The 12,718-nt window shown below is 36.3% G+C and overlaps 1 protein-coding gene across 7 annotated transcripts in view; it reads right to left on the reverse strand.

Moving 5' to 3' along the window:
• Nucleotides 1-3,211: 3,211 nt before the first annotated feature.
• LOC135114911 (uncharacterized) overlaps nt 3,212-12,718 on the reverse strand; it is a 162,057-nt gene continuing 152,550 nt past the window's right edge. For all 7 annotated transcript variants that reach the window (XR_010275709.1, XR_010275708.1, XR_010275710.1 and 4 more), the window contains one exon: nt 3,212-4,822. Coding sequence is in view for 1 of the 7 variants with exons in the window: in XM_064031175.1 (XP_063887245.1) it covers nt 4,805-4,822 (18 nt within the window). In the remaining 6 variants the exon portion in view is untranslated. The remainder of the gene's footprint in view (nt 4,823-12,718) is intronic.

The following is a 12,718-nucleotide window of genomic DNA, read 5'->3' on the forward strand; positions in this document are numbered from 1 at the left end:
AGGAAATGATGTTGACTTGCCCTGGTGATGTCAGGCACATGACAGAGGCAGGGAAGGGGGAAGTGGAGCTGGGGAGTGAATTCCATCCCACGTACTCTTCTTCCCTCCACTGAATCTAACTCTAAAAGGAACATTACATTTAAAAAAAATTATTACACTCTTATTAGAGGTGCTGGGTGAAAACTTATTACACTATGGGAGGGAGCAACTCTTCTACACTATTAACCACTAGTTTTAACTTTCAGAAAGAATGAGAAATGGGGAAATTAAGTTGCGAAGGACAATTTCTATTTTATATAAGGTTTATAGTAATATACAGTGTGGCTTGACTTGATGCATCAGTGACTCATTCCTTGTCTCTTTTCTTTTTTCTTTATCTTTCTCTGTTCTCTATCTTCTTGCTATCTCTACTCTGTCTCGCTGTACATAATATAAGTACAGCAGGGTACGTGACAATGAACATGAATCGTTTCAATGTAGTATTCATTAGGGCAAATGTGTGTTATGGAAATGAAGAACCTATGGGAAAAAATTAATTAGTTTCAGGGAACCAGAAAATAATAAAAAAATTAACTGGTTTCTGGGAACCAGTAAATAACAAAAAAATCCACAGTTTTCGAAAAAAAATAATAAAATGAGCACAGTTCCACTACTACATTTGAGATAACACAACAAATATAAACATTATCCTCCCTAGTTTCACACCTAATCCTAAATTCTCACCATTCCGAGTTTTGCACATTATCACCATGAGTTTCATGCTGTTTTGACAAGTATTGGTCACATTTACCCCTCTCTCTCTCTCTCTCTCTCTCTCTCTCTCTCTCTCTCTCTCTCTCTCTCTCTCTCTCTCTCTATTTAGCAATCCTAAGGATTGCTAAATAGAATATGACTGATTGAGAGTGAAAATTAATTATGTATATGAGTGAGAAAGTGAGAAAGGATGAAACAAAATATTACATAAAATGAATGAATGAGAGAGAGAGAGAGAGAGAGAGAGAGAGAGAGAGAGAGAGAGAGAGAGAGAGAGAGAGAGAGAGAGAGAGAGAGAGAGAGAGAGAGAGAGAGCATGGTATCACTCCCTTGTCACTTACCTCTGACAGATAAGGGGGAGGCAGGTTACAGGCAGGGAAGTTTGAGACAAGAGGAAAGAGAGGAGAGGAAAGGGAAAAAAGGGAGGAAGGGATAGGTGTCAAATAGGTGTGCAGTAGCTTGCATGACTGGAAAGTTAGTCTTGCAAGTCTTAGTTTATTATTCTGATTAATCTTTTATTAAAATTTCAGTGGTTGCATGAATGGCAAATTCACCTTGACAGTTTTGGCCCGTTAATCCAATTGAATTTTTATTAAAATTCCAGTCCTTCCACAAGTGGCAAGTTCATCATGCCAGTTTTGGTTCGTTATTCCAATTAAATATTTGTAAAAATTTAACTGTGTTATTTCAGTTGTACATTATAACGATCATGCATTGTCGTGTACCCTACTGTATATGTATATGTGTACACACACACACACACACACACACACACACACACACATATATATATATATATATATATATATATATATATATATATATATATATATATATATATATATATATATATATATATATATATATATATATATATATATATATATATATATATATATATATATATATATATATATATATATATATATATGTGTGTGTGTGTGTGTGTGTGTGTGTGTGTGTTAGTGGGTGTGTGTTACATTTCTCTGTAGTATATGAACAATTGGGATCTGGGACAATTCTGTCACTGGGACAATTTTTTTCATGACTGCCTTTGATAAAATCATCTCTAGGATGATTCTGTTGCCTGTGTTGATTTTTTCACAATAGTTCCCATCACAGCACTGGTAGGCAGCTTCCTATCTTTGTTGGTAAGAGGCATTATTCAATCCTAGTTTAACTTTCTCCAACCAAAAATCTTGCTTTCCCACTAGGTAGGGGGATTGGATTATCAAAAAAAAAAAAGAAAAAAAAGGAAATAGAGCCACATGACTCATATTGATAATTACCAAAGAAAGTTTTAGCATTTTGGCTGATTTACTGGACATTGAGTTCAAGGTGCTGATCAAAGTTCTTTATATTTGCTACCCATAAATTCATGAAACTAGAAGATGAGGGTGCAAAGTCAGTATGTGATGAGAAAGGAAATTCTGATCACATAATATGGCAAAACATAATGATGCATTGTAAAATAATTGAGAGCTGCCTAGCTTTCTTCCATTCCCTACTGACAGACTGTTTCTTGACTGTTTTACCTTCCTGGGATTTGCTCAATGGACTGATGAGCCCACTAATATTAAAGATAGCAATACATTAGATTTTTTTCTTGTTGCTGAAACAGATCTGGTGATATCTGCCAATGTGTTCCCACCCTTCCCTAATTGTGATCATTGTGTAATTAAATGTTTTCCTGCTCTAGACTGTGCCACTTTATTTTTTTTAGCTCAAAGTCAATGAGTTCCTGTTCACAATTGATTGTGATTTTGAGTTTTCTGCTTTTGTCTGTTAATGAAGTGTATAATTGATTTTTGTCCATAATTTCCTCCTTAGGTAAATCTTTTGCCCCTTGCCTATTTAATCCTCCTCCTCGCAATGCTTCTTATAAGCCTTGGAAATATAAGCTACCTAAAGACTAGACTAATTCAAGAAGCCAAGCCTGGACCACTTATAGAGATGAAAGCAGAACATGGAAAGAACTTTCAAGAACCTGTTGATGCTCTCCGAGTTTTTGTTGACATCAATTACTGTATTTACTCATGTATTAGACACACCTCTGCATAACACACACCCCTATTTAACCCTGCATTACTTTGCTGGGGTTTCCAAACATGAGTACTCTCCTGGGGTATTTACACACCCCAATACAAAAATGTTTCTAGTGTTACTATTATGTAAAATATAGTCATACTGCTGGTTTAGGATTCATCTACAACCCCTGTTAAACAGTTTGAGTTGCTTATAGTAAGTTGATATTAATACAAAGTAATACAATAAAATAAATTATAAAACTAAGGAAAAATTACCAAAACTTAAATTCAGGTCACATTTACTTTTAAAATACCCACAAGATACACATGTTTGTATGAATTTTTAATATATATGATGAATATTAAGTGAAAAAAAATATTACATAATAGGCAAATCTCCCTTACAAAATACATCAAATCAAAGATTGAACTAAAGATATAATTATTTATTGAAAGGAAAATTATTATAAATTTAATACATAAACCATAAGCATGGTTTCTTTATCCAAAGCAAACACAAAAATTTTCATGACTTGAAATACAAAAGAAAAAAAGTGAGCTCATTACATAGGAATAAATTTGTTACATAAACATTTTTTCTTTTCATCAAAAGTAAACAAAAAATATTTCCATGAATTGAAATTGAAAACAAAAAAAATGTGAGTTCATTACATACCATTACATTCACTCTGATTCACCACTTACTGCTACATTCTCACAATCTATGCAACTCACAGTCATCTTACCGTGATCCCTGCAAACATGTTTCCCGCATGTGCTACATACTGTTTTCACCTTTCGATCCTTTGACCTGGCACAAAATACACATCTCTTTGCCTGGCATTGTAAAAACTGTGAGCTTGTTGAGGATGTTGCATCTGCAATTTCAGGGAACAGCCTTGCAATTTCTGTTCTGAGACCTTTTGGCCTTTTGTTCTGCAGTCTTTTCTTTAGAGTGTCTTCTAATAGCATCATGCATACTTTCTTGATGAATCTGCGGTGCTTGAGTTTATTCTGTGGGTTGTGAGCATACAGGACATACGAATTGACACAGACAATGTTCAGCAGAGCAAAGAACACAATTAGAGGCCAACACCAGCTGTTTCTGGAAACGTAATACTTATCCATCATCATGTCAAGCACATCTATTCCTCCTTTGGTTGAATTATAGAACGTGATGATTTGATGCCATATTTAGCTGGTTTACTGGGTATATATTTCCTAAAGGGACAGTGGCCCCTAAAGGCTACAAGCATTTCATCTATAGTCACAAATTCTGATGAGGTGTTTTTCTTTTTGCAATTTTCAACAAACATCTCAAATATTTGCCTAACTGGGGCAAGCTTATCCACCTTCTTTCTTTTCTCACTTGTTGCTTTGTCATCAAATTATAGACAACATAATAGAAAATGAAAGCAATCCAGTGACGTGGTCAGCCTGAACACCTCGATGCCAGTACCATCTGCTTTCCAGATATGAGCAAGGTGCAGCCTGCTAACATGATATGTACCAGCTAACATAAGCAGTCCAGTCAATGCCTTCACTTCGAAAACATCAGTGTCTTTTGTTCTGTAGGGCTGAGTATAGTTCCCTTTCTGCATAGCGATCATCGAGTTAGTATGTTCTACTAATAAACCAATTATTTCTGCCGTGATGAAGACTCCCCAAAAGTCTGCAGGAGAATTGGCATTTAGAGCTGGTCCTTTTAGTTCTGGTGTAAATTTGATAACATTGCTAGAAAGGGTATGACATAGCAATTTAGGAACATTCTTCTTCCATCATGTTGTTTTATCTTTTTCCCTTCCATCCATCAATTTTTTGCCTTTTTCTTTTGGGGCTGGTCTGGTAGATCATCTGGGTCTGATTCATAACATTCAAAATCAGGAACATGCAGATCCTCTTCCAGGTAATCTTCTTCACTTTCACTGTTGGAGGCAGGAACATCCTTCCCCACACTTTCTTTGTCTTATGAGCTACTCACTTCTACTTCATCCAACATCTTCTGAATCCTCTTCATTTCTGCATCATAATCCATCTTGTGCCTGAAAAAATGAAAAGATGTTACATTAGCTAGGCTCATAGTTACAAGAATGAAAGAGTAATAAATTGTAAATAAAATAATAAATCCATACATAATGATAAAAAAAATACTAAAATCAGTAAGCATAGCATTTTATTCCATATTTATATTACAGAGTAGGCTACTGATACATAATATGCACTTATATCTACATATTTTCATTTCCTGATGGGAAAAGAGAATATATAAATCATAAATACATACCTTTGTTAGTCTGGGGTGACTGACCACCCCAGAAGGCAAAACAAACATCTAACTCCCAGGAAAACTGAGCCACAACTGTGCCATACTACATGTGACACATGCTTGATGAGTCAGAAGAGTATTGGGAGGGAGAAGAAAAAAAGGTTGCCAACTAGGAATTGTGAGCACTTAAGCAAAACTGGGGTGCCAAAACACACCAAGGGAGTAATGCAGGGTTAACAAGGATGTTTTGTGGGAAAAAATATATTATGCTTCATCATAAAGTCATGGGAAAAAAAAAAAAAGAAATCTGTGTATTTACCTAGTTGTGGTTTATGGGAGGGGAATAGTCTCAAAGTATCCCATCTCTATATCTATCCAGTTTGGACTTAAAAGCATGGACAGTTATGGCATTGACAACATCTTCACTGAGTTCATTCCATTTGTTCACACTTCTGTGAGAAAAACTATACTTTTTGATGTCTCTTCTACAGTTAACTTTCTTCAACTTCTTATTGTGTCCCCTTGTACTCTGTGTGTCTAAATTTTTAAAACATTCTTTGCCTACATTTTCCATACCATTTATCATTCTATAGATGTTTATTGAATCTCCTCTCTCTCTCCTATTTTCAAGAGTAGGAATTTCCAACACTCATAATCTCTCTTTATAGGTCAACTTACTTAACTCCAGAACCATCTTAGTGACTTCTCTTTGTACTCTTTCTAATTTTATAATATTCCTCTTTATATGAAGAGACCACACCACTGCTGCATATTCTGATCTTGGTCTTGTCGTGAAAATCAACAACTTTTTTATCATTCCTTGATCTAAATATTAGAATGCCATTCTTATTCTTTTTACAAATTCATCTTCTCTCCAGTTATTTTATCAATGTATTTGTCTGGAGTCAAATTTTCAGTAACTGTTACTCTCAAATCTATTTCCTCTTTTGATTTCTGTAACTTCACATCATCCATCTCATAATGATATTGTATTCTTTTCTTATTCTTACCAAACTCCATTACTTTACACTTACTTAAATTGAATTCCATTTGCCAAGATTTACTCCATCTATTTATCTTACATAAATCATCTTGCAGTACCATACAGTCATTTACATTTTCTACCCTTCTCTTCAGTTTAGCATCATCTGCAAATAAGTTCATATAACTGTCTATTTCTTCATTTATGTCATTCACATATATTACAAACATTATCAGTCCCAACACTGTGGGACACCACTAATTACTTTCAGCCAAGATCAATTCTGGTTTTGTATTACTGTTCTCATCTCTCTATCATCCAGATAATCTTCCATCCACTCCAGCAGTCTTCTTCCAATTTTTCCATAATTTTTTATCTTCCATAGCAATTTTCGTTGTGGTACTTTGTCAAATGCCTTCTTCAAGTCGTCTAAATAGACACCATCCACCCATCTGTCTCTCTCCTGCACAATATCGACTATCCTTGAATAAAAGGACAATAAGTTCATGGAGCATGATCTTCCCCTCCTAAATCCAAATTGACAATTTACCAAAACTTTATCTCTTTCCAAGTGTTCCATCCATCTTTCCTTTATTGTTCTTTTGCATAGTTTTCCTTCAACACTAGTCAAGGACACTGGTCTATAATTTAGTGGATTTTCCTTATTTCCTCCTTTGAATATTAGTGTAATATTTGCTCTCTTCCAATTTTTTGGTACTCTTCCCTGTGATAGTGATGTCACCATTACACTGAATTTTATCACCCAGCTGTTATCTACATTCCTTCAATATCCAGTTTGATACTCCATCTAGATCAGTTGCTTTATTTACACCAAGTTCTTCCATTATCTTAAGTATTTCATCATAACTGACTGGACTGTACTCAGTATATTCCTCACCAACTTACCTCTTCCAGTATCAAACTCCCCTTCCACAGTAAATACTGATCTGAAGCTATTATTCATAACCTCTGCAATGTCCTGTGCATTCTTATAGATTTTTCCTTCAATTTTCAATCTTGATACACCTTTCTTCTTCTTCATCTTCTCATTAACATATCTAAAGAATAGTTTGGGTTCATTTATACACTTATCTATTATATCTCTTTCATAGTTTCTTCTCTCCATTCTTATTATCTCAATGTACTTATTTCTAGCATCAGTATATTCCTCCCATCTGCTCTCAGTTTTCCTCTTCTTCCATCTATTCCAAACATTTAGCTTACAATTTCTAGCCTCTTTACATTTTGTATTGAACCATTCTTTACCTTTTCTACATCTCGCTTCTCCTTTAGGTACAAATTTCTCCACAGCAGAGTTATATATCCTTATAAATTCATCCCATTTTTCCTGAACATCTGCATCTTTGAAGTCTTCCCAGTCCATGGCAGCAAATTATTTTTTAGATTTTTGAAAATCAGCTTTACTATATTTAAATCTTTTCACCTTATAATTTTCATCAATGATTACATTTTCATTTTTCAGATTAAATTCCATCAACACATGTTCACTTTTACCTAGGGGGCTATCATAGTGTATAGTTTCAATAATTTCCATGTCCTTGGTAAACACTAAATCAAGTCTTGATAGTTTATCTCTTCCACTAAATCTGGTATCACAATCAACCCATTGAATCATCAAGTTTTTCGCCACCTAGTTTAACAGTCTATTACTCCATGAGCTCTCACTTCCAGTAGTTGTCAATGTCTCCCAATTTATCTCCTTACAATTAAAATCACCAACAATAACTATATCACTACTTTCCTTCACTATTTTTTCAAGACCTTTCAACACATCTACCAACATCTCTTCTTGCTCTTCTTTTTGCCAAGCATTAGTCATAGGTGGCACATGCACTCTTACATAATTCATTTCCACTTCTAATCATGACTTGTAGAACTTCAGACATGTCTTGACTTTTTATTACCTTCTCCACTTTGACACATTTTTTTTGTCAGAATTGTCACTCCACCTCCTCCCTTGTCACTTCTATTTTTCATCCATAAATCATATTTATTATCACCAATGTCAGGAGTTCCCCATTCATTTTTTTAATTTTGTCTCACATAATACAGCAACATCTGGTGCGGTTCTGTTTAATAACTCATTTAATTCCATCTTTGTTGACATTAATCCATTTACATTAGTATAACATACCTTACTTACTGCTTGATGTACCATTTCTTTATCCTCATATCTCTTACTCTTCAAAAAAATTCTTCTTCACCTCCATTTGTTTTTGTTTTTTTGTTTAGCCTCATTTACCAGCTCCTTTTGCTTCAACCTTTCAGTCTCATCCATATCCCTGTTTATCCATACATTCTTATATTCTTCATCTCCAGGCAATCTCCAAGACCCATTAATTACTTCCTCTGCTTGTACCTGTGTTGCAAACCTTATTCTTATGGGTCTCATTTTTTCTTCTTCATATTTTTCAATTCTATGGAACTCTTCCACTTGCTTTACTACCTGACTGTCTTCACCGGTCACTTTCTTCAGTAACTTATTCAACAGGTTCTTTTCCTTTTTGTCTCTTTGAATTCTGCTTACTATTTTCTTTTCCTTTAAACCAAATACAATTATTTGTTTATATTTTTCTACAGTGTCTCACTAACTTTTTCTCTTCTTTAATAACATTTACTACCACTTTCTGTCTCGGGTTTTGTTTTTCATTTTCTTGTTGTTCTATTATTTTCTTTAGTGTTTCTTCTTCAAATATAAGTTCATTTAACCACTTATTTTGTCTCATTTCCACATCCTTTACACTTGCCTTCATTTCCTCATTTCCTTTCAGAACAGTTTCTACTTTTTCCTTTATTTGTTTCTTTAAACAGTCATTTTCCACATTTAATTTCTCATTTTTATCTTCCATCTCAATCAACTTTGCTGTAATTGTCACCAACTCCTTACCAGTCTCCTTCTGGCATTCCTCCAATGCCTTTATTCTCTCCAATAACTTGTCCATCATTTCTTCCATATGCAAAATTTTTCTGCACTGCAGTCTATAATTTAGTTCCCTTTCTTCTCCAGTAAAACCCTTCAAATGAACCTCTTGGGGTGCTGCCTTTTGCCATATTTGTTCAAAATGTAAACAAACCAAACCAAACTTTGCTAGAGACGGGATAACTATACTCATGGTACTGTTTCTTTCTTCCCTATTTACTACCTAGGTATTCCAGGATCTTCATAACATATCTTGTTCCACCATGAGCAATTTGTGTTATTCCGTCCTTCTATATGCAGAGCACTAGAAAAACACGTCCTGTCAGCTCCTCTGCTGCTGTGTGTGTGTGTTAGGTGAGCGGGCCACTGGCCAAGGGACACAAAAATTTTTAATAAAAAGAAAAGCCCACTTGATGCCAATTCCTATACCAATGTCAAATAGAATAATAATAATAATCATAATAAAAAAAAAAAGAGTGTCTTGAAACCTCCCTCTTGAAAGAATTCAAGTCATAGGAAGATGGAAATACAGAAGCAGGTAGGGAGTTCCAGAGTTTACCAAAGAGGGATGAATGAATGAGAATACTGATTAACTCATGTATTAGAGAGGTAGACAGAGAAGGAGTGAGAGAAAGAAGGAAGTCTTGTGCAGCAAGGGCACATGAGGAGGGGAGGCACGTAGTTGGTGGTAGAAGATAGCAAGAGCTGCAACACTGCAGCAATGAGAAAAAGGATGAAGACAGTCAGTTAGAGGAGAGGAGTTGACAAGACAAAAAGCTTTTGATTCCACCATCCCTAAAATAGTGGTGTGAGTGGAACCCCTCTCTCCCATACTCCATACATGAACAGATAAGGCCCATGTACAGAGTTAGCAGTTGGGATGGAGGTGGGGGGCAGTAGAAACTGGTAGAGATGATGCAGAACACCTAACTTCATACAAGATGATTTAGCTAGAGATGAGATGTGAGGCTTCTAGTTTAGATTATAAATAAAGGACAGACTAATGATGTTCAGTGTAGAAAAGGGAGACAGTTAAGAGTCACTGAAGAAGAGGGGATAGTTGTCTAGATTGCGTCGAGTTGATAAATGGAGGAAGTGAGTCTCTGAGGCATTGAACAATACTAAGTTTGCTCTGCTCCAATCAGAAATTTTAGAGAGATCAAAAGTCAGGCATTCTCTGGCTTTCCTGCATGAACTGTTTACTTCCTGAAGGGTTGGATGTCTATGAAAAGACGTGGAAGAGTATAGGATGGTATCATCAACATAGGAATGGATAGGACAAGAAGTTTGGTTTAGAAGATCATTGATGAATAATAGGAAGAGAGTGGGTGACAGGACAGAACCCTGAGGAACACCACTGTTAATAGATTTAGGAGAAGAACAGTGACTGTCTACCACAGTAGCAACAGAACGGTCAGAAAAGAAACTTGAGATGAAGTTACAGAGAGAAGGATAGAAACCGTAGGAGGGTAGTTTGGAAATCAAAGCTTTGTGCCAGATTCTATCAAAAGTTTTTGATATGTCTAAGGCAACAGCAAAAGTTTCACCAAATTCTCTAAGAGTGTGTGTTCTGTCCTCACATCTGGTGTGATGAAGCAATGGGGCTGTACAGTACTACCATCACATCTAAAACCATGTGTGTGCATATATGTGTTTTGTTCTCTCTCTCTCTCTCTCTCTCTCTCTCTCTCTCTCTCTCTCTCTCTCTCTCTCTCTCTCTCTCTCTCTCTCTCTCTCTCTATCTCTCTCTCTCTCTCTCTCTCTTCCATCCTTCCCTCCCCATTCTCTCCCTCTCCCTTTCCTGATCACCACCCTTTTTCCTGACCCTCATCTCCCTTTTCTGACCTCCTCCCCATTTCCTCACTCCTTCCATCCATCTATCCTACTCAGCCACCCACCCACCCACCCACCCACTTTCCTTCAACTCTGTGTGTGTGTGTGTGTGTGTGTGTGTATTTACCTAGTTTTATTATACAGGGTTCGAGCAGGGCTCATAGTGTCCTGTCTCCATATCTATATTTATCCAGAATTTCCTTAAATTTATGCACATTTGGTGCTGTAACAGCCTCCTCATTTAGACTATTCCAGATATCCAGTTCTATGTGGAAAACTGTATTTCTTGACGTCTCTCAAACACTGACTCTTCCTGATCTTCTCTGAGTGCCCTCTCGTCCATCCAGCTTTATCTTCTTCCAGCAACACCAGTTCCTGCTTGTCTGTCTCCTCAATGTGGTTAACTATTTTATACATTGTTATTAGATCTCCTCTTTCTCTTCTAACCTGCAAAGTTGGTAGTCCAATTTCCTTCAACCTCTCTTTGTATGTTAGGTTTCTCAGCTCCAGTACCATCCTTGTAGCTGCCCTCTGAATTCTTTCCAACTTCTTTATGTCTTTCTTCATGTGCGGAGACCACACCACTGCTGCATATTCCAGCCTGGGACATAGCATAGTGGCTATAATTTTTTTCATCATAGTCTTATCATTGTAATGAAATGCCACCCTAATATTTATGCCATTCTGGGGTTAGGGTATCCTGAAATACCACTCCTAGATCTTTTTCCTCCTTACTCCTCATTATTACTTCCTCCCCCATTTTATAGTCCCATGCAGGTCTTTTACTCTTTCCCAATTCCATCACATGGCATTTCTTAGCATTGAATTCCAATTTTCACTTCTTGCTCCACCCATAAATTTTGACAATATTTCTTTGCAACTCTATACAATCAGTGTGGCTCTTTATTACTCTTAGCAATTTTGCATCATCAGCAAACAGATTAATATAACTGGTAAAATCCTCCTGCATATCACTGATGTATATTTGGAACATAATGGGTGCTAACACTGACCTCTGTGGTATTCCACTTGTTACATTACTCCAACTTGAACAGGTGTTCCTGATCACAGTTCTCATTTCTCTGTCCTTTAAGTAGTCTCTCATCCATTTTAGCATTGTCCCTCTCAGTCCTTTTATATGTTTAATCTTCCACAATAGTCTTTTATGTGGAACTTTATCAAAAGCTTTTTTGATGTCCAAATACACTGCATCTACCCACCCATCTCTGTTTTGTACTTCATCTATTACTCTTGTATGTGTGTGTGTGTGTGTGTGTGTGTGTGTGTGTGTGTGTGACTGACTCTCTCTCTCTCTCTCTCTCTTTGTGTGTGTGTGTGTGTGTGTGTGTGTGTGTGTGTGTGTGTGTGTGTGTGTGTGTGTGTGTGTGTGTGTGTGTGTGTGTGTGAGAGAGAGAGAGAGAGAGAGAGAGAGAGAGAGAGAGAGAGAGAGAGAGAGAGAGAGAGAGAGAGAGAGAGAGAGAGAGAGAGAGAGAGAGAGAGAGAGAGAGAGAGAGAGAGAGAGAGAGAGAGAGAATAACAATCCTGAGGATTGCTAAGTTGAAAGAGACTGATTGAGAATGACAATGGATGAAAGAAGCATAAATGGGAAAGAAATGGATGAAGGAAAAATTAAAAGAAGTGGAGGACAGGAAAAGAGAATACTTATTTCTCAATAATTCTCTCTTAATTCTTCATTCATGCCTCACCCTTGCTGCTTATTGATTGAGAATGACAATGGATGAAAGAAGCATAAATGGGAAAGAAATGGATGAAGGAAAAATTAAAAGAAGTGGAGGAGAGGAAAAAAGAATACTTATTTCTCAATACTTCTTCTCTCCTAATTCTTCATTCACGCCTCACCCTTGCTGCTTATATTTATTCTCTCTACTTTCTCCCTGTCCTCCCATCCTCCTTCT

The sequence above is a fragment of the Scylla paramamosain genome, chromosome 28, assembly GCF_035594125.1.
Source record: "Scylla paramamosain isolate STU-SP2022 chromosome 28, ASM3559412v1, whole genome shotgun sequence".
In the NCBI taxonomy this organism is placed as follows: Eukaryota; Metazoa; Arthropoda; class Malacostraca; order Decapoda; family Portunidae; genus Scylla; species Scylla paramamosain.